The sequence below is a fragment of the Metopolophium dirhodum genome, chromosome 1, assembly GCF_019925205.1.
Source record: "Metopolophium dirhodum isolate CAU chromosome 1, ASM1992520v1, whole genome shotgun sequence".
Classification (NCBI taxonomy): domain Eukaryota; kingdom Metazoa; phylum Arthropoda; class Insecta; order Hemiptera; family Aphididae; genus Metopolophium; species Metopolophium dirhodum.
The window spans coordinates 98,130,312-98,153,601 of record NC_083560.1 but is presented as its reverse complement, the minus strand read 5'-3'; the positions used below and the strand labels follow the sequence as shown (position 1 = coordinate 98,153,601).

General features: G+C 30.2%; 3 protein-coding genes and 2 pseudogenes across 3 annotated transcripts; 3 read left to right on the top strand and 2 right to left on the bottom strand.

Annotated features, from left to right (window-relative positions):
- The first annotated feature begins 3,292 nt into the window (after positions 1-3,292).
- Positions 3,293-5,676, top strand: LOC132947943 (uncharacterized; annotated as a pseudogene).
- Positions 5,677-11,246: 5,570 nt separating this feature from the next.
- Positions 11,247-12,028, top strand: LOC132947922 (uncharacterized). The gene has a single exon (XM_061018184.1). The coding sequence runs from the start codon at positions 11,276-11,278 to the stop codon at positions 12,026-12,028; it is 753 nt and encodes a 250-aa protein (XP_060874167.1). The 5' UTR covers positions 11,247-11,275.
- Positions 12,029-12,525: 497 nt separating this feature from the next.
- Positions 12,526-13,562, bottom strand: LOC132947911 (tigger transposable element-derived protein 4-like). Its single transcript, XM_061018176.1, has 2 exons — positions 13,352-13,562; positions 12,526-13,052 (listed from the first exon to the last, which is right to left on the bottom strand). Exons 1-2 carry the CDS (start codon positions 13,560-13,562, stop codon positions 12,526-12,528), a joined length of 738 nt encoding a protein of 245 aa, XP_060874159.1.
- Positions 13,563-14,847: 1,285 nt separating this feature from the next.
- On the top strand, positions 14,848-19,180 carry LOC132947902 (zinc finger MYM-type protein 1-like). Its single transcript, XM_061018165.1, has 7 exons — positions 14,848-15,033; positions 15,130-15,183; positions 15,399-15,452; positions 15,547-15,600; positions 15,733-15,778; positions 16,164-18,335; positions 18,963-19,180. The coding sequence occupies exons 1-7, from the start codon at positions 14,848-14,850 to the stop codon at positions 19,178-19,180; spliced, it is 2,784 nt and encodes a 927-aa protein (XP_060874148.1).
- Positions 19,181-19,980: 800 nt separating this feature from the next.
- LOC132933640 (uncharacterized) lies at positions 19,981-20,931 on the bottom strand (annotated as a pseudogene).
- Positions 20,932-23,290: the final 2,359 nt, after the last annotated feature.

Below are 23,290 nucleotides of genomic sequence, written 5' to 3'. Positions count from 1 at the left end.
TTCTTTAAACATTTCAACTTTTGCTTCTATTGAAGCAGAACTTTCGGATAAAAGTATTTTACGCACGCGGTTTGAATTGAACGAAGTCATCTTGGCGATTAAAACCATTCGCCACAAAACAATAAAAACGCGGGACTGGCCCCACCAAAATCGTAAAAATCGCTGGAAAATATCGCTCGCGTAATCGCTCGCATCGCAAATCGCGTTCAGTACCTTAAGAATATTTCGATAACATAAAAACATCTAATTCTTAGTATTTTAATTGTATAAAATTAAAATTCCTGTCGTCTGATCTCTATCATAATAACCGTCGTTATATCTTATGTACATAAATCTGTAACAATTCTGAAGTTCAATACAAAGTAATTTGTACAGCATTATTAGATAAAACTTTTTAACAAGAGTCGGATTTGTACAAGGTTTACAGATAGTATAATATTATTAAATAATAATAATGATTGATGATTCAGTGAAAACTCTCTATAAAAAATCTTAGTAGACCAGACAATTTCTTTCGCTGTAGAATTTTTGTAATGGAGAGGGTTTACAAAAAAAAGAATTGTTATGTAATGTTTACGTTAGGTATTAAGAATTTTTTGTTGTAAAAAGTTTCATTATAAAGAGTTTTTACTGAAAAGTGGACCTTAAAACATTGTGTCAATAGAATTCCAATATTTTTAAATACATTTCATAAAGTATTGTAGTAGGTTATAGAGAGTATAACATTATTATTTCATTATAATGTATAAATACAATGTATAAAATGTATAAATTTACTAATTTACTATTATTTTGATAGTTCTTATCATAGAACCTATCAAAAATATGACAAGAGGATCGAGAGCAAAATTCAGTGACCAATCAGAAAGTAAGGATTATTATCATATTATCATATAATTATTAAGAAACATTATATTACCCACGCATGTTTAAATATAAATATAAATATCATATAATTATTAAGAAACATACATTATCCGCGCGTTATCATAATACAACGACGCGTATACCTAATTGTGTTTATTCGTTACCTTTTATTTTATAAATGTTGTAAGTATAATGTCGTCTTCATCTTCACGTATGTGCAATATATGTAAAAAAGTTTTTGGGTACCAACGGAATTTAGTAGCACATAGAAAGAAGTGTGGCAGTAGAATCGTTGAAGAAAATATCATTAAAAAATCAATAAAATGTCCAGACAATAAATGTGGACAATATTATTCAGCGGATATGCATTGCTACGAAAACATGTTGAAGAGTACCACAAAATCGTTCTAACAAAAGAACATATTTATTTTAAAACTCTAAATGGTATGTAAAATAGGTATTAATAATATCTTATCTATCAAATAGATCTTTTAGAGTCATGATTATATCACCTTTTATTTTATTATTCATTAATGATATACTTAAATATTGCAAGTATTTATTAATTGCCAAAATTTAAAAATGTATATACCACTAAACTATAAACACAATATAAATCTGTTAAATAAAAGTTCCCCCTTTTATTATAATATTGATAATGGTTAATGGAGATTTTATATTATACCTACTAATAATGTGTACTGTATAGTGTGAAAACCATTCTTTAATTAAGCTGCTGTTTAATTGTCTAGGTAGGTAGTGTAAATATAGTCTCTAAGATACATTGACAGGTAATCATAATTCATAGGATTCTGTGGAGTCTAATGAATATGCTAAGTAGGTATAAAAATTTTCATTTCTAATTGTTTTTAGTTAACAATATTTCATTTTTTGAATTCCAATATTAGGATTTAGATAATCGAAGCAAGTGTTCATTTCAATTTAATTATTAATTTATTTTCCAAAAGAAATTTAATATAGTTATTCATAAGCAACTAAGCAATTTGGAAATAAGAAATTCTTAATGCTTATTATTAATAAATTATCAATTATCATCCATACATTTTCTGCATAAATATTTTCTCTGTAAACCTTATAACCATATATTCAAATATGTAGTTGTTAATAATTATATAACATACCTACAGCTTTATGATAAAAAATTAATATATTTCTATGTAATATACCAATAATAACATTAAATAATATAAGAAAGCGCATATTTACATTATACCTACTTAGCATATTCATTAGACTCCACAGAATCCTATGAATTATGATTACCTGTCAATGTATCTTAGAGACTATATTTACACTACCTACCTAGACAATTAAACAGCAGCTTAATTAAAGAATAGTTTTCACACTATACAGTACACATTATTAGTAGGTATAATATAAAATCTCCATTAACCATTATCAATATTATAATAAAAGGGGGAACTTTTATTTAACAGATTTATATTGTGTTCATAGTTTAGTGGTATATACATTTTTAAATTTTGGCAATTAATAAATACTTGCAATATTTAAGTATATCATTAATGAATAATAAAATAAAAGGTGATATAATCATGACTCTAAAAGATCTATTTGATAGATAAGATATTATTAATACCTATTTTACATACCATTTAGAGTTTTAAAATAAATATGTTCTTTTGTTAGAACGATTTTGTGGTACTCTTCAACATGTTTTCGTAGCAATGCATATCCGCTGAATAATATTGTCCACATTTATTGTCTGGACATTTTATTGATTTTTTAATGATATTTTCTTCAACGATTCTACTGCCACACTTCTTTCTATGTGCTACTAAATTCCGTTGGTACCCAAAAACTTTTTTACATATATTGCACATACGTGAAGATGAAGACGACATTATACTTACAACATTTATAAAATAAAAGGTAACGAATAAACACAATTAGGTATACGCGTCGTTGTATTATGATAACGCGCGGATAATGTATGTTTCTTAATAATTATATGATATTTATATTTATATTTAAACATGCGTGGGTAATATAATGTTTCTTAATAATTATATGATAATATGATAATAATCCTTACTTTCTGATTGGTCGCTGAATTTTGCTCTCGATCCTCTCGTAAATTATAAAGTATATATATATAGATGTTCGTCTGTATTTCCATGTAATACTATTAATAGTATCATGGTATCGTACATTCGTACGACGTACACACGTCTTGTCCGCTTATCGGGATTAATCGCCGATCACCGTTGTTGTACCCTTCCTCTTACCCTATGTAGTACGTACGTATTCACTATTCAAAATACAATTGCCTGCAATATGTGACTTTGTCGTGCTGTTAAAGTGCACACTGTAGTACCTACCGTACAATTATACCAAGTAGTCTATTACATTTATGTAGATAACTTACTTACTTAAAACTTATATTATGTCAAAAAGAACGTTTCAGAGTGGTTGCGAAAAGAGAAAAAAAAAAGTTAGACAATTAGAAGAAAACGAAAAATTGTCAAATTGCATACTTAGTTGGGCTAAAGGTAAGTTATTTTATGTTCATAATTGATCAAATTAGATAAAAATATGTATACCCATTTACATTCAGTGTTATAACTTATATTTGTTGTAATAAGTTGCGATATTTGCATGAATTAATATACATATTTTAACATAATTACATATACGTACTTATTACTTAAGTACATAAACATAACATATCAATAATTATTCTATTTCATTATATAAATATATAATATATATATTTTAAGTTATAACTACGCTGCTGCTTAACTCGAGACAATAATAATTATAATTATATACACAAATTTGAATAAACATAATTCAATTAAATTTAACAAATATTATTTATTCAATTTCTTTTATAAGCCTATATAATTTATGAATAAAAAACTAACATTTTAGGCTCTTCTGAATCCCAAGGCATGAATTCAACTTCAACTAATTCAACTGTTACAAAAAAAAAAAGATATTATCTGTACAACTTCCTTGGATACAACAATGTCAAGTTTGTTTTACTATGTTTAGCTATTACTTATTAGTTATTAGTGAATACAATTTATATTATAGCTAACTGAAAGTAATTTCTAAATTATTTATTTTTAATTTTAGATTTTTGTGAAATTAGTAAGGATACAAATGTTAACATCTAGCTGTTATATTGAATCAGAAGAAAACAAGGATACAGGTATCTTTTTTCATACCTATTTTAATACCTAGCATAGTTATTAAAGAATAATGATTCATATTCTGACATTCACTTTTAATATAAAATGTGGAACTAATTTAAAACAAATAACCTGAAATTTAAGATAAATATTTAAAAAAATCTAATATTCATATTTAAGTAAAAAATCAGGCAATTGAGAAAATCTTTAGGTGTAATTTTTTTTTTTTTATAATTAGTTCAAAGAAATAGGGAAGATTGGTTAAATTTGAAACAATTTTTGATAAATTATTTATTACAATTAATTGAAAGTAATTGATTTCAAAACTATTTATTTGTAATTTTAGATGTTCATGAAGATATTCAGGATGAAAGACCGACATTAACATCTAGCTGTTATATTGAATCTGAAGAAAACAAGGATACAGGTACCTTTTTACATACCTATTATATGTTATTGATATTTATAAATCTAATTCCAGAAACAATGCATTATTTTACTCTCCTCTACTTCCTAAAATTATATACTATATACTCCTACAAATATTCTTACGTTTGCTGGTAATTCAAATACAAATTTAGTTTTTTTTAATACTCCCTAATTCAATTACCTAGTCAAATATTTGATTTAACCTTTGTTTTAATTTTTTTTTCTCTTATATTACTCTCTCTTTCTTTCTCTTACATATATTTATCACTTTATTGTTAATTAATTATATTATTCATATCACATTATATTTATTAGAAAATAATGTTGGCGATGTGACTGATTTGGATTTAAAATAAGATTACCCAACCGACCGTGGACAATTTCATGAAACTGTAACTGATACATTGAAAAGAAGCATATTACAATTTGGTCCATGTAGGCCTATTATAAAATTTCCGAAGACTGAAAATAGATGTTTTTCATTGCATTATTATTATATGGTAACAAAGGGAGGATTAAAAATTCCACGTGATTGGTTATGCTATTCAGTGTTGTTAGATGTGACTTCCTGTGAAACATGTTGGCTATTTGCTGATCGAATTAGTGGGAAATTCAATAAAGAATGGATAGAAGGCGTTAGTGATTGGCAGCATTTATCACAAAGTATTCAACGGCATGAGGGTTCAATACAACACTTGTATGCATCTAAAGTTAGATCTTTATGGATGAAAAATCAAACTATTGATGTAAATATAGAAAAGCAGTACTCCCAAGAAGCTTTGTTATGGAGAAATGTTTTAAAGCGTATAATAAAAATTATTTTATGTTTGACTGCTGGTAATTCAGGCTTACGTGGTAATGAAGGTAGCTTAAAGATAAAAAATCCAAATGAAGGTAATTTTTAAGAACTGTAAGACTACTTGCCGAGTTTGACCCTGTTTTAAATAATGTAATAAATTACGAAAAACAAAATATTAAATATCTCAGTCCGTTAATTCAGAACGAAATAATAGATATTTTGTCTACTGATTTACGTCGTATAATTTGTGATGACATTAGGTCCAGTTGTTTTTTCTCTGTCATCTTAGACTCAACACAAGATATAACTAAAGAAGATCAAGTTAGTCTTATAATTCGTTACACTGTTGTTAATTATGAAGAAAAGAAAATAGAAATCAAGGAATCATTTTTAGGGTTTTTTTAATTAAAAAACCACGGTGCCTCTGACTATGCTGAACTTTTGAAACATACACTATCCGAGTATCAATTAAATATAGAAAAATGTAGAGGTCAAGGATATGATTGGGCAGCTGTCATGAGCGGAGCTAACTCGGGAGTTCAAAAAAGAATCCTTGAAATTGTACCAAATGCTACATTTGTACATTGTTGCTCTCATAATTTAAATTTGGTGATAAGTGATGCTGCTAAAAGTACCCGAGAAATATCATCTTTTTTTGAAACTGTTCAAGATATACACAACTTTTTTAGTTCCAGTGCACCACGGTGGTCTCAAATAGCTCTTAGGGAAGAAGAAAGTTCCAAATTGAGAAAAAAAACATTAAAAAAGATGTGTGCTACGCGTTGGGAAGCACGTCACAATGCCTTATTTTCACTGAAACAGCGTTTTTTTGATGTTTTAAAAGCTTTTACTCTTAAAAAGAAGCTTGAATCTGCAGAGTTTGTTTTACTTTTATGTGTTTGGGAAAAAATTCTGAAGTCTTTGTTTGTTGTGTCCAAAATACTTCAATCTGTTAATATAGATTTACAACAAGCATTCGAGCTGTTGAAAAATGCTCATGCAGACATTTTAAGATTTAGAGATGAGTTTAGTATTTTTGTGGATAATTCTAAGACTGTATGTAAATTGTGGAACATGCCCTTTAAATTTCTTAACAAACGCCAGCGATTGGCAACAAAGTTCTATGATGAGTTTGATAGTGATAGAAGACTGACCGTAACAGAAGATAATTTCAAAGTGGCCATATTTTATCCTTTAATAGATACTACTTTACAAAAGCTAAAAGAGAGATTTGTTGGCATGCAGATAATTAATGATAATTTTAGTATATTAATACCATACACAATGACTACAATACCAGAAGAAGAATTAATTAGGTCTGCTTATGATTTTATAAATAAATACTCAGATGATATAAACTTGAAGATTTAAAAAAAATGACTATTCAAAGACTAGCAGAATATATAATTAGTAATGATTTATCTATTAAATTTCCAGATATTTTTACAAGTTGTTGTATATTTATGACTATTCCTGTAACATCAGCTTCAGCAGAGCGTTCATTTTCCAAACTAAAGCTTATTAAAAATTATCTGCGTAACAAAACATCACAAGATCGGTTAACTAATATTGCTTTATTAAATGTTGAAAGGCTTCATACTTCGCGGATCGATGTAGATTCTATTATTAATAACTTTGCTAATTTAAAAGCCAGAAAAAAGAATTTTTTTAAATAGATTAAATATATTTTAGTATTGTTTAAATATAACAATTATTAATCACAAACATTTTACCTACAGCCCTATAAGACACAACTACACAAGAGGTCTTAAAATAAAATATTTGTTTAATTGTTTATTAATTATGTACTTCATGTATTATATTATATGTTATATAATATATATACAGTAAAACCTCTGAATAGCGGACACTCACGGGACCGACCAAATTGTCCGCTATTGGGAAAAATTGATAAAATAATATGTACTGTATTTATGTTTGAAAATTTAAATTTTATTGACTTTTTAAACATTTATTTATTATTACATAATTTATTATACATAACTAGACGTAATAAAATATGTTATACAAAATTACTTATTGAAAAAAAAAATCTGAAATTTTAGTTTGTTTTTTTTCTTGTATTGCAATTGCCTCAAAATTAGACTGGAGTTGATTAACTAGTGACAATGAAACTGCATCACTCTTATTGAGACAAAACGTCTTCAGTTTATTTGCTAACTGTAATGCTTCTTTGAGTGTTATTTTTTCTTCGTCTACACCGTCTGTACTATCTTCTTCTTGTTCCACGTCATGACTTTCATCCTCACTCATGCCATCATTGATTATGTCTTCAATGTTCAATGATCAGTCTTCGGTTTGTAAGCATTCATCTATTGACGAATAGTCCTGTGCATTTGTTGGATATGTTGGAATTATAAACAAAACACCCTATATAATGTAGTGTATAAGTAATATATTCACACTGTAGTTCATCAGACGCTGACTATACATTTTTATATACTACAGCATATTATATGTCCTGCGTAGTGTAGCCGGGTATACATAGTTAGTCGTTGATTTATATTACGCCTCGTAACACTATTGTACATCGTATCATTATACTTATTATTATATTATATATATCCGATTATATTATTATTTACCTTTTAACTTCTGTATATCTGTGTACTTCAACAGGTTATGGGCCCAGAGTAAGGTCTTCATAATAAAGTCGTGAATAATTAGTAAAATAATAATTGATTAACGAATTGCGTGTTTTTTGTGTACAGACAGTGTACAGCAATAATAATTCGCGAAGTAAGTGCAGTGTAGTGTGCGTGCGTTTCTTAGTGTGCAGATAGTGTACATCTACGTTTTGTTTAAGTATGGAAAACGAACAATATAAAATCAACAAACTCAAAGATGCATCAAATTGGGACATGTGGAAATTTCAAATTAAGGTTATCATGAATGCAGCTGAAATATTTGATGTAGTAACAGGAAAATCAAAGAAACCAATTTTAGCAAAAATCGGTAATGAAACTGAAGATGAAGCGAGAAAAAGGCATAGTGTTGATTTTTCAATATGGAAAAGGGCAGATAATATGGCTCAAAAATGTATCGTCACTTCGCTAGATGAACAACCTCTACAATACATTATGAACTGTGACACAGCAAATGGTATGTGGAACAAATTACTTAGTGTGTACGAACAAATTTCGGACACAAGCATAACAATAGTACAACAAAAATTCTATCGTTATACAATGGATCCTAAGGACAATATAGCCGGTCATATTTCGAAACTAGAAAATCTAAGTAGACAACTAAAACAATTGGGAGAACCTATCTCAGAATCAATGTTGATTACAAAAATTTTGATGACATTACCTGATAGCTATAGGCACTTCTACAGTGCATGGGACTCAATGAATAGTACAAATAGAACGCTAGAACAGTTAACCACTCGATTGATGGTGGAAGAAACACGACAAGTGCAAGGACAGGAGGTCCGTAACGATGGTGCTGAAAGTATTGCTTTGACTGCAAACAAAGGCAAGTATATTAAAAGTCAAAAATACGGGAACAAAAATGATAATACAAAACCAGGAAAATGCAACCACTGTAAAAAACCAGGACACTGGAAAAGGGACTGAAGGATATTCAAAAGGGAACAAGAAGAAAAGAAATCAACTTCCGGTTTGGCGCTTATTGGTGTACAAAGAAAAATTGAAGAAATCGACGACTCAGACAAATGGTATGTGGACTCAGGTGCGAGCGACCACATGACAAATCGGAAAGAGTGGTTCGTCGATTATAAAAATTTTGATGTGCATTCGCCTGTACGTATTGGAGATGGTAAGCACATTATGGCAGTCGGAAAAGGTAACATAAATATTCATACTTATGTTAACAATAAGTGGATAAAAGGCTACTTAAAAAATGTTTTATATGTACCTGATATAAAAGTAAATTTATTTTCTTGTGGGGCATGCCTTGATAAAGGAATTACAATGGTGACAGACAGTAAAGGCTGTACATTTAAAATGGATAATCGTGTAATTGCAGTCGGTGTTCGTGAGAATAAATTGTTTTCAATGCTAATCAAAACAGATATTTCACAGGAAATTGGACACTGTGCTAACGTTGCAGTTAAGAAATTAACATTAGAACACTGGCACAAAATACTATGTCATCAGAATGTCAAACATGTTCGTGAGTATTTAAAACACAATCAAATACAATTTACAGATATACAAGGACAGTTATTCTGTGAACCATGCATCTATGGCAAACAGCATAAGGAGACGTTCACTCAGAGCGAAACAATAACTATTGAACCAGGGCAAATAATACACAGCGACGTATGTGGACCCATGGAAGAGAATTCATTAGGAGGTAAAAGATATTTCATTATTTTTAAAGATGATTATACTAAATATACTTATGTTTATTTTATGAAACATAAATCTGAGGTTAAAGAAAAACTTAATTGTTTTCTGAGTATGGTTAAAACTCAAACTAAAAATGTTATTAAAACTATTAGAAGTGACTGTGGATTAGAATATAAGAATTCTGAAGTTCAATCAATTCTAAATATTTTTGGAATAAAGCATGAAACAAGTGTACCTTATACTCCTGAACAAAATGGAAGAGCTGAACGTTCAATGAGGACTATTTGTGAGGCAGCCAGAACAATGATCTATGCCAAGAATTTTCCAAAATCACTGTTGGCAGAAGCAATTAATACAGTAGTGTTCTCATTCAATTATACTGGTAATTCAGGGAAAGTATGTAAAACTCCATATGAGTTATGGTTTGATAAACTTCCTAAAATAGAAAAGTTCGTAGAATTTGGAATAAATGCATATAGTTTAGTTCCAAAACAACGACGAAAGAAGTGGGATGCAAAAAGTCGAAAAGGATACTTTGTTGGATATTCAGAAACTTCAAAAGGGTATCGTATTTGGTATAAAGAAAATAACGAGGTGTCACTTAGTAGAGACGTTATTTTCAAGGATGAAAGTGTTGTAAATGACCAACGTGTAGAATGTTCTAATAATTTAAATGATAGTAATAACATTGATGTTCTTAGCTTACACAAAGACGGCTCTTTAGAACACAGCAATACATCAGAAGGAGATGAAGTCATGGAAAATAAATTTGAGTCAATAAGTGTAGATGACAATGAAAAACAAGAACATGAACAAGAAAATGGATCAAATGTCAACGTGTACAACTTGCGAGACAGAAGTAATATTAAGAAACCATTACGTTATGATAATTCAGCCTTTTTCGTAGTCGAATCCGATCCAGTGAATTTCAAGGAAGCTGTGGAGTCACAAAATTCAGAAAAATGGATAGAAGCCATGAACAATGAAATGGAATCTCTTGAACAAAACGGAACATGGTCGCTCGTAAGTTTACCTAAGGACAGAACTATTGTAAATTGTGGTTGGGTGTATAAAACAAAATATAATGTTCATGGACATGTTGATCGATACAAGGCTAGGCTAGTAGCAAAAGGGTATAGTCAAATGTTCGGTATTGATTTTAATGAAACCTTTAGTCCTGTAGTAAAGTTCGATTCAATTCGGTCTATATTAGCTATATCAGCAGCAGAACAATTACAACTTCGACAATTTGACGTTCAAACAGCCTTTCTATATGGAGATTTGGACGAAGAAATTTACATGAGACAACCAGAAGGGTTCAACGATGGTACCGAAATGGTGTGCAGACTTCAACGCAGTTTATATGGCCTAAAGCAGTCACCACGATGTTGGAACATAAAGTTCAAAACATTTCTTCTTAACTTTAATCTATTAGAAACAAAAGCAGATCCCTGTGTTTTTGTTAATAGAGAAAATAACAAAGAATTTGTATTTAATTAATATTAATCGTCGCTATATTTGTTGATGATGGTCTAGTTGCAGCTACATCGAGTCAGGATGTACATGCATTAATTGAATATTTGAGACAACATTTCAATATTATCGAAGGAGAATTAAATCAATTTTTAGGTACAGAAATTGAGCGAAAATCTGATGGATCAATTGTAATGCACCAAGGGTTGTATTGTAAAAGAGTATTGGAGAAGTTCAATATGACTGAAGCAAAATCAGTTCAAATACCAGCAGACCCTCAACATTCATTAGATGACAAGCAACAAAATACTAATTTAACTAGTAAAGTCCCATATCGTGAAGCAGTCGGAAGCTTATTATATCTCAGTCAGATTACAAGACCGGACATAACTTTTTCAGTAAATCTAGTTAGTAGATACATCGAGGATCCAAAGGAACAACACTGGACAGCAGTGAAACGAATTTTAAAATATTTAAAGGGAACTATTAATTTTGGATTGGTATTTAGTTCTAGACAAAAACTCATGTTAAAAGGATACAGTGATGCTGACTATGCAGGTGACTTGGATACAAGAAGATCAACATCAGGGTCAGTATTTACATTAGGATCTGGAAGTATAGCATGGAGTTCACGTCGTCAACAGTGTGTTAGCCTTAGCACAACTGAATCAGAGTACATAGCTTTAAGTCAAGCAGTACAAGAATTAACTTGGTTAAAATTGTTTTTAGGTGAATTGCTGGACCAGCCAAAAACGGTGCCAACAATGTATGGAGACAATCAAAGTGCGATTAAACTCGTAAAAAATCCAGAGTTTCATGGAAGAACGAAGCACATAGATGTTCGCTACCACTATATAAGAGAAAAGTTCAATGAGGGATTGTTTTCATTGGAGTACATATCCAGCAAGGAGCAGATTGCGGACATTATGACAAAACCAACTCCATGAACGCGGTTCAATGAGCTAAGGGAGATGTTAGGAGTTATAAATATTGATGTATAAGGGTATATTGTTTAAGGGAAAGTGTTGGAATTATAAACAAAACACCCTATATAATGTAGTGTATAAGTAATATATTCACACTGTAGTTCATCAGACGCTGACTATACATTTTTATATACTACAGCATATTAAATGTCCTGCGTAGTTTAGCCGGGTATACATAGTTAGCCGTTGATTTATATTACGCCTCGTAACACTATTGTACATCGTATCATTATACTTATTATTATATTATATATATCCGATTATATTATTATTTACCTTTTAACTTCTGTATATCTGTGTACTTCAACAGGATATATTGTTGAAACTAGTTTCGTTAACTCATTACTCAGATCCTCTACTTGTGTTAATTTACCAATATTATCTGACCCCGGAAACCCGGCTTTTATGAAACATTTAGTGACCGTTTCCTTGTTTATTTTTTTTAAAGCTGCTGTAGTTCACATAACTGCCTCAAGAACTGTCACATTTGGTTTTTTTATATTTTCGTTATCTATAGACGAAATTACGTGTTTTAAAAGATTTATGCGGTAATGAGTTTTGAAATTTTTTATAATGCCTAGGTCAAGAGGTTGGCAAGTTGAAGTTACATTTGGTGGAAAGAATGCGAGTTTCACATTCTGTAAATTCAAATGAGGATGACTAGTCGCATTATCAAGAAAAAGGATAACCTTCCGGCCTTGCATTTTTCTATCGAAATTCGATAACCATTCTTTCATTAATTCTTGTGTCATCCAAGCTTTACGATTAGCCTTCCACGTTACTCCAAGATCGTTGACGATTATGTTCTTAAAACACCGGGGTTTTAACGCCTTTCCAATCACCAAAGGTGTTTCAAAATTGCCTTCCATATTAACACACAACATAACTGTAATTCGTTCTTTACTTATTTTTCCACCACTGCAGTTCTCACCTTTGAGACACATTGTTTTATTGGGTAAAGCACGAAAAAATAAGCCAGTTTCATCTAAATTAAAAAAATTTTTGGAACAAATCCTTCACATATTTCGACTAATTTATTATTCCAGTCGTCCACAATATCATGGTCAACGGAACTACTTTCTCCACAGATAGCTTTATAAGCAATATTGTGACGTTTGCGAAATTTTTCGAACCATCCATTAGATGCTTTAAAATTAGTTCTACCCAAAGTTTTAGCAATTTCTATAGCTGTTTGCTGTATGAGAGGACCAGAGATAGGCAAATTTTTAGCACGGACGCGGCAGAACTATTCATAACACACATGGTCTATTTCAAAGCCCTTACCTTCAATAAAATTCTTTTTTGTCTCTCCATTCACGTTTTCATCACACCATTTACGCAATAGATCTACCCGGGTCTTGAGTATGGTTCCAATTTGAGTTTTACCAACTTTAAATTGAGTCGCTAATTCACGAACACTTTGTTTTTTTGCATCATAACATTTTATTATGTCGATTTTATTTTTCAACGTCAAACGCGACCGTACCGGAGCCATGGTAAATACGATACTAACGGACAATGCTATTGATATCAGTACCTAAGTCATAACATCACTATCGTTCGTATAGGTTCTTATTTAATTTTGTAATTTTTCATACCTTATCGTATTCATTAAATTACGATTTAGATAAATGTCTTTATCGGTAAAATATCGGTACATATTGTATTGTATACCTACACAATAAGTTTGTATTTCTTGGACAGCTGTCCGTTATTTAGATATATTTAAACACTTCGGACTACCTAACCTGTCCGCGTCCGTTATTCAGAGGTGTCCGCTATTTAGAGGAGCATTATCTATTATTTTCAACGGGACTATGCCGGGACCGGAAATTTTGTCCGTTATTGAGAGGTGTCCGCTAATTAGAGGTGTCCGTTAAGAGAGGTTTCACTGTATATTATTATTCTGATAAACTGTATTTTATATTTGTATTTACTTTTTTATCCAGCAGCACCTCCCCCCTCCAAAAAAAAGAGGATAAGTTAAAGTTAAAAAAGATGTACCAAGGGGCCTCTAGATTTTAGTTTGCACACGGGCCTCCAGTCTAGTTACGGCACTGAGTCGAATCCGCTTAACTGGGACGGTGACCTATTTGTCCCCATTATCCCGAATGTCCTGATTAACCAAATAATTTTACATACAATACATTAATTCGGAACTGTCATTAATGTCCCCATTAAGCAGGTGTCCCCTTCATAAGCGTGTCTACGGTGGGTGCCTAGGGTGCCTGGGCTGCCCCTGCAATTTTTGAAAGGCACCGGTCAACCAAGTTTTAAATCTAGTGGTTTACAACTTTTATTTAGAAAAAAAAATGTCAAGCATTGTTTATTTTGTTCTAATAATAGTATATTGCATTGCCGAATTGATTTATGATTCATCACAAATCCCGATAATAATATTATGCGGGTAACTGTTAACTGGTAGGTACACGTACAATTTTTGAGAAACATGAATTATTTTTATAACTATTGAATACAAATAATTTCAGTATAATTAGAGCACGGACTATGGAGTGGTGGTGACGACCGACCCCACTTGTTTTCGGAATAACCTAGTCTATAAAGACAGACGATGGTACGACCGTACGGTTCGCATAATCGCATCTATTATTGGATGTTGACATATTATTATTGTGGTATTATTTTTCATCAACTCACAATTCTCAAAAATACGGACCAGTTACACATGAGTACATGACTGTTAAACTGTAATCACTAATGCTAGTTATTGTTCTCGGTTTTGACTTTTTTTTCCGTATTTGAGACTGGGTCTTGAGAGAATGGATATTTTTAAAAGAAAAAAAGGAGGAGCCGCTGGAGAACGAGATCGCAAAAAAGTTAAATTGGTTCAAACTGCTAAATCTTGTCAAAATATAAAAGCCTTCTTTAAATTAAATAATGAAAACAAAATTATTGTTGATAATAATGAAAACGAAGATGATCCTGATGTCCCTGCTTCATGCATGGTAATAGTATAAATCTTTATTTTATTAGATAGGTATGTTATATTTTACCTTTTTGAGTCAACAAGACACAATAATACAATATTCTTAAATTTATAGAATGAAAAGATCAGCGAAAATGTAATTTATAATGCACTTGAAGCTGAACCAGATGTAAGTTAATCATTGTCTACCTATATGTATAATTTTTATTTTTATTTATTTTATCATTACCTAGGTACCTAATATTATTAATTTTACAGAATGAATAGAACAGCAAAAATGTAATTTGTAATACACTTGAAGCTGAACCAGATGTAAGTTTATCATTCCCACCCATATTATGTATAATTTTATTAGCTTTATCATTAATATTGTTAAATTTACAGAATGAAAATAACAGTGAACATGTAATTTGTAATACACCTGAAGCTGAACCAGACGTAAGTTAATCATTAACCACCCATATTATGAATTATTTTTATTTTTATTTATTTTATCATTATACCTAATATTATTAATTTTACATTTTTACAGAATGAAAAGAACAGCAAAAATGTAATTTGTAATATACCTGAAGCTGAACCAGATGTAAGTTAATCATTATCCACCCATATTATGCATAATTTTATTTGCTTTATCATTAATATTATTAATTTTACAAAATTAAAAGAATAATGAAAATGTAATTCTACAATTATTTTATTTTTGCCATGTTTTTAGCGTAACAACCAAAACCAAACAATAGAAGTTACTAATGATGTCACAGGTAAATACTTAGTCTTAAAAATATGTATTAAAGAATAGAAAATATATATAAATATAATAGTTTTTTGGAACATTTGAATTCCACAATATTAGAGTTTATCAAGTTTACCAAATTATAGATTAAAAAAAATATATTTATAACAATACTTAAAGAAGATATTAGATAGGTTCTTGAATTAATTTATTTTACTCAATTATTTTATATCATAAATTATTTATATATATATTATATCAGATTTTTTTTATTTTTCATTTTTTTAAATTAATGATTAATATTGGATAATATATACTACATTTTATATTATTTTATCTCATATTTAAATAAATATTTTAATCATTCTTTTATAATGTATCATGTATGCATGGACATTTTTAATTTGTTTCAGAGTTTAATATTACTATCAACGATCCAACAGTTAAGTTACCAACCAATCGTCTTGAATTTTATCAAAGAATTAATCAAGGTCCATATCGTCCAATTTTAAAGCATTGCCCGAGAACTTTACAAGGAAAGAAACAGCGTTCGTTTCAAAAATCATGGTATGAAATGTATAGTTGGTTAGTATATAGTTTGATAGTTGATGCAGCGTTTTGCTTTCCGTGTCGTTGTTTTAATGGAAATGAATCTAATATCGGTCAGACAGAAAAAGTGTTTACTAAAACAGGATTTAATAGTTGGTACAGGGCTTCTGAAAGATTAAAATCTCATCAAATATCAAAATATCACATAAACAGTAGAACAGCTATAAATAATTTTTGTTTTAAAAAATCTATTGATAAAGTAATTGACAGTAATAAAACTTTACAGCTAAGTAAAAGGGAATCAGAACGATTAAACAACAGAGAAATAATGAAACGTTTAATTTATATTGTAATTTGTCTTGCTAAATGTGGTAAACCTTTTCGTGGGCATGATGAATCGCATACGAGTTATCAAAAAGGTATGTTCTTAGAATTGATTCAAATCCTATACAAATATGATACTGTTTTAAAAACTCATATTGATAGTGGTCCTAAGAATGCAATGTACACAAGCAATATAATTCAAAATGACATTATAAATTCTATACACAATGTTATCATTCAAGAATTAAAATTAAAATTACAAAACACTCATATTGCAATTATGGCAGATGAAACCAGCGACATAGGTCACCACAAGCAACTTTCTGTGGTTTTTTGCTATTTTGATACGAAAACAAACCACCCAATAGAAACATTTATTACTTTGAGACGTATGTTGTCTGTAGATGCAGAATCAATTTTTAATACACTTAATGATGTAATTACTTGTCAATTTATGTTAGATTGGAAGAATGTAATTGCAGTATGTTTTGACGGAGCAGCAACTATGGCTGGTAATATTAACGGCGTACAAGCCAAATGCAAGAATAAAAATAAAAATATTTTGCATGTGCACTGTTATGCACATTGCTTAAATTTAACTTTAATGGATGCTGTTTGTGCTAATGCAAAGTATAGTGAAGTAAATAAATGTGTCTTTGATTTTCTTGGGACGGTACAATTTATTTATTCTTTTATTGAAGGGAGTCCAATACGACATGCAGTATTTGAAAAATTTGCCAAATTAGATGGCGCTAAAGTACAAACATTAAAATCAATGTCTCAAACTAGGTGGGCTTGTCGCGCTGATGCAGTGAATGCAGTTAAAAACAATTATAAAGCATTATTATTTACTTTAAAAGAAATAAGTTCCAAATGTTTAATACCTGAAGCAAGAGCTAAATGTCGTGGACTTCTATATCAACTTAAAACCTTTGAGTTTATTTATTGTTTAAATTTAATGCAACCAATTTTACAATTGATACTAAAAGTAAGTTCATCTTTACAAGCTTCAAACTTAGAACTTTTTACTGCTGTTTCACTTATACATGCCTTAAGATCTTCATTAAACTCAATAAGAAAATCACCTCAAGAAATTCAGTCTATATTTATTAATACAGAACAAATGTGTAAAGAAAATATTATTGAAATACCAACTGTAAAAAATAGAAAAGTTTCAAAAAAGAGAGATGATTTGCAGTGTTCTACATCACAGCATATTTATCTTACAAAGAGTGAAGAAATGAAGGTAACTGTCGTTTTTCCATTATTAGATGTGTTGTTATCTGGATTTAAACAAGAAACATCTGATTTAATAACTGTGATAGGACAATTAATTAATTTAGAGTTGAATTGCAACTCATCTTGCGTATACATACTAAAAAATTTGCTAAATATTCGAACACAAGATCTTTTTGTAGAGATTAAGCTTTTAAAAAGTCTTGAGGACACACCCAAAGGAACATCATCAGATTATGTATATAAGTGGCTTGATTGGTTAGCAATCGAAGGAAGATCCGATACTTTCAAGACATTTTATAACTGTCTAACATATTTTGTGGTTATACCAGTGACCAGTTGTGGATGCGAAAGAAGTTTTTCAAAAATGTCAATAGTAAAAACCAAATTAAGAAGCACAATGACACAAGAAAGGCTCAATGCATTATTATTTTTATTTATAGAACAAGAATATGTGAGTAATATCAATGTTGAAAGTGTGATTGATGATTTTAAAAATGTTCCTACAAAAAGAAGACTCATTCTTTGATGTATGTGTGTTATAATGATAATATTATACGTATTGTTTTATATTATAAATATAATGTGTTGTTCAATGTTCTTCTTATTATTAAACATATTAGGTACCTCTATATACATACTATTTATAAAATTTTGTTATTCTATACAGTATATGCTTACACATCATATATGTTGCTTATTATCTAATTTTATCATATGGACATTTGGTGTAATCCAGGTTTGTATATAGATGAATAATACCTATATTAAAATTTTTGGAGTTAAATATAAAGATACCTACTGAAAATACAGAATAATCTATATTATTAATTGTAAATAGATTTTAATCTATAAATAGATAACTTGAATATATAGAATTTTTTAAACTATATAAATGTTAAATTGGTAGGACTACCCCTCCCCCCCAAAAAAAAAAATTATTAGTGGCCAGGGGTAATGGGGCATTTTTCGATTAGGTTAGGTGGCGCCGGTCATTAGTTAGGCTGCCCCTGCGGATGAAGTCTAGTCACGCCTATGGTCCCCTTTAAGTGGATTCTACTGTATATCCTTGTATACATTTTTTTGTTTTCGAAAATTTGTAGATTTGTTACATGAATTGTCAAAAGACATCAACAGTTCCGTAGAGACACTTGCAGAGTTAGAATATAAAACTTTATCACCTTTATCTGACTCACCATATACAGCAACACCAAAATCTTTATTCAAGCAAAACCATAATGAAAAAACACCTACTTGGTTTACCAAATTTGAAAAGTTGAGAAACGATCAACCAGAAGTAACCAACAATAACGATAATTAACTAAATATCCGGTTAGAAAAATGTATTATTGTATTTATTTAGTCATATTATGTTTTAACAATTGCTTTTAACAGTTGCTTTTTGCTTCCTATCATAGTTTTTCATAGGTTCCATTCACTTTATATAATATAATAATAATAACTCTGCAGCAAACCAATATTTTTTAGTGTAGTTTTTCAACAGTGATCTACTGATCTATTTTAAAATTCAACCTTTTATATTTAAATGCTTATCCATGACAACTCTAATATTTAAGCCATCAAATTGTAATTTTTTTTATAGATTACTTTTGATAAAACCATACATAAAAATATTGGTTTGAAAGAGAGATATTAGGGTGATTCAGGACTTTGATTAATTTTGATTAATAATAATACATTTTTCATTTTTAGTTTTAACAAGTTGGAAAAAAGAGACAAGATGATGTTAAAGACTCAGGCTGAACTACTGAAAAAATTGGATGATGCAAATCAAATTAAACTTCAAAAACTAGAACTTTTCAAAAAATGTATGACACATAATGTTTTTTTTTTCAATATTTTAATTTGCTTCAATATTACAAAGTCCGTAATAGTAAAGAGGGGTCACCAGTTCTATTTATATTTTGTTATTTACATTTTTATTTTTATTTCATTACTAATATGTTCCTAATTGTTATGTATTCACTTAAAAGAAAAACATTTATTTGTGTTATACGTGACTAATATTATGTTGTTATTAATTAATATTAAAAGTAAAAGAGAAGACTTATTATAATAACACTGTTTTAAACTTTATGATTTTGTTTTATTCAATATATTTCAATTCATGCTTAATGTATCACAAATTAAATTCCTTTTGGTTGTGCCGCTAATAACTTCATTTCTTATTTTCTCTAAGTTAAGTTCGGTTTGAAGAGGTACAGCAGCATAAAATGTGTCATTGTTTGATATGCATATATTATGTAAGCAGCATGCAGCAGTTATCACTGTACCACAAAAATCTTTTTTGTATAAGTCCATGTGTCTAATATTTTATCAAAATAAGTAAAACCTTAGAAAAATTTTAATTATATATAAAAATACATTTACAATCTTAATTTTTCGAAATCTTTGCAATTTGCCAAATGCCTGCTCAATTAAATCCCGTGAGCTACTCAGTTTATGGTTTAAATTTTTTTGTTTCAAACTTAGGTTGCCAATATCTTTATACGGTATTATGAGGCTCTCAGTGAGTGGATAAGCACCATCACCAAGAATATGGCAAGAAATTAGGGAGGATTGATGATGGAGTATTTATGATGGTTTGAACAATTAAACTGTAACGAAAAATTCGGGCATTATGAGACCGCCCTGGTCAACTAGCAAACATATCTATAAACTTCATCTCAGCGTCAACGATTCCCTAAAATCAATTTCATATTTTGCTAAATTTAATATTATAACAGTCCTGGAATACCAACTTGCAGTACAACAGATGGAACTTTTTTCTGTTGCAAAACATATTTCTATCCAACTTTGGCAATTTAGTTCGTTTTTCCCAAGGAAATAAAGTATTTATATGGCACTCATCAATACAGCCAAATACATTGGGAAATGAGTTTAATCCTCTTAGAGAATTAAATTTCTGGATGTTTTTAATGCAGCTACTCCTGTTGGCCATACAATTATCTTACCAGCTACATCATTCATAGCCAATAAACAATTTGTAATTATATCAAGACTTCTATTCTCTGCTATGTCAAAGTGATTACCAATTTGTCTGAAATGCATATTAATTTGATCAAAATAAATCCTAAGACTGAGAAAATATAATTTTTATAAATTAACATTTATCATCAAAGCTGTGAATATAATTTATTAAGTATCTAGTTTTTGACAAATTACTTATAAAAAGTAATTTCTATAAATTATCAATAAAAAATAAATGCTTGCTTCACTATGTAGTTTCCAATATTGTATTTATTTATTTATTTGTTCCAATTTATATAATATACACTTGAAAACTACTGGGAATTTATATTGACCCCTCAAAGTACCAACTAGACACACTTTTCTATCAGAAAAGATGTAGTTAAATTGAAGCATTTTGACTTCCCAAAAAAGCATTGACGAACCCACAAATAATCTATATATATGTATATTTCGGAATTACATGTATATATAATATATATAAATATGGTCATTCATTGAACGGTTTAATATTGTTTATGTGTATGCGATAATGGCGCCGTCCTTTCTTAACGGTTATGTTTTCATTATCATGAACCATTATAACCTCCTACGGCCCTGACCAATTAAGACATAATGTATTTTTTTTTATGCTGTTCTTTTATTAATACTTTATCACCTACGTGTACATCTACCGGGTTCATAGTCTTATCGTAATTTCGTTTATTTGATTCTTTTTTGTTAATTAAATTGTTTCGCGCCATCTCATGTGCTTGTTGCATATTACGCTTTAGATCGAAAACATAATGGTCATAGTTATATTGTGGTTCGACTTTTCTCGATAATATTGCCGGAATAGTAGGTTTATGTCCGAAAACAAGTTCATAAGGAGTGTAATTAGTTGATGTATGAATTGTACTGTTATAGCAGTACATAGCATAACAAAGCAACTGGTCCCACTCATTATCTTTGTCGACAAAACTACGTAGCTAAGCTTTCAACGTCTTTAACGTTCTAAAAATCCGTTTGCTTGTGGGTGAAAAGGAGTGGTCTGAGACTTTTCAATATCAAGTAATTTACACATTTGTTCAAAAACGTCTGATAAAAAATTCGTTCCACAGTCTATTAGTATGGACTTTGGTATTCCGTATACGCACACGAAACATTCCACGAACGCTTGGGCTACGGTTTGCGCGTCTGTGGCACTTAATGCCACTGCTAGGGCGTAACGTGTAAGTTCGTCTTGCATAGTCAAAATGAACTGATTGCCCAAGTTAGTTTATGGTAAAGGTCCTACTATATCTAAACAGATGCGCTCAAACGATTTGGTAACAGTAGTTGTAATTAACATAGGTTGCTTGGTCTTTAAGTTATTTTTGGTTTTCTGGCATACCTCGCATCGCGCTATGTATTGTTTCGCGATAGTTTATCGGGTTCCTAAAACCCGATGAGCCTGATGCCCCTGACCTACATTCGTTAGCATAATGCCCCATTTTACCACACTTATTACATTTGATATGCGATTTATTAGAAGTACGCTGGCTATTAACAAATGGACGATTATTTTTTTTGGTTATCATTTTTCCCGCAAACGTTTTCTTTTTCGGTGGCAATTCCTACTGCCTCCTCGTAAGATGAAATATTGCGCGCTACTAGAATAAGGCGTATTGAAGGATTAATACCTTCAATGAATACAACAAGTGCGGTGGTTAGCATGGTCTCGGCTATTGTTCATGATTCGGTTACGGTTTTGCCTACGGTTAAAGCGCTTGTAAGTTGATGATAAGTTTGTTGTATGCGATTAGAGAAATTCTGTATACTTTCGTCATGGCGTTGTTTCATACCCGTTAATTGTTTCTGAAGATAGTTAATGGAATGAGAAGTTTGATATATTGTTTTAAGGTGATTCTTTAATTGATCCCAAGTTTCAAATTCGTGATATTTAATGTATTCGTGAGCGTTCCCCTCTATGTTAGTTATTATAGCACGTAACAACTGCGGTTTGATAGTGTCGGTTACATTAGAAAAAAGAAATTCATATTTTGTTATAAAAATGGAAAGTTGACTATCAGTACCCCCCGAGAAAGAAGGTGCCTGCCTAATTTTGGTTTCTAGTCCCAAAGTTGTTGCGGCCATAGTTATACGTAAATTCGTAGGATTATATGCGACCATCTGCTAATTATTACGTGGACTGTCAGACATAAAAATATACTATAATAATACTCACAATGCGTTCATTGTAATGGTCTGGTCCTTGCTGAAAAAATAAGTTGAAAAGTTCAGGTAACGTGTCACTGCGGAATGCTCTGGTGACGATGTGGAATGCTCTGGTACGTGATGATGTGGGAAGCTCCGATAATGATGGACGTGCTTGCTACGAAACTGTTGATGCGTAGACCAATTGAAAACAACTGGGTTTCCAACGTACCTACGATGTTTCGTATTGTCCCAAACGTATAGT

Coding starts and splice junctions, on each gene's coding strand:
- LOC132947911 (XM_061018176.1), bottom strand. CDS start 13,562: ATGGCTCCGGTACGGTCGCGTTTGACGTTGAAAAATAAAATCGACATA. Junction 13,053..13,351: donor AAAAAAGAATTTTATTGAAG/GTAAGGGCTTTG, acceptor TTTTTAATTTAG/ATGAAACTGGCTTATTTTTT.
- LOC132947902 (XM_061018165.1), top strand. CDS start 14,848: ATGGATATTTTTAAAAGAAAAAAAGGAGGAGCCGCTGGAGAACGAGAT. Junction 15,034..15,129: donor ATGTCCCTGCTTCATGCATG/GTAATAGTATAA, acceptor TTAAATTTATAG/AATGAAAAGATCAGCGAAAA. Junction 15,184..15,398: donor CACTTGAAGCTGAACCAGAT/GTAAGTTAATCA, acceptor TTAAATTTACAG/AATGAAAATAACAGTGAACA.
- LOC132947922 (XM_061018184.1), top strand. CDS start 11,276: ATGCACCAAGGGTTGTATTGTAAAAGAGTATTGGAGAAGTTCAATATG.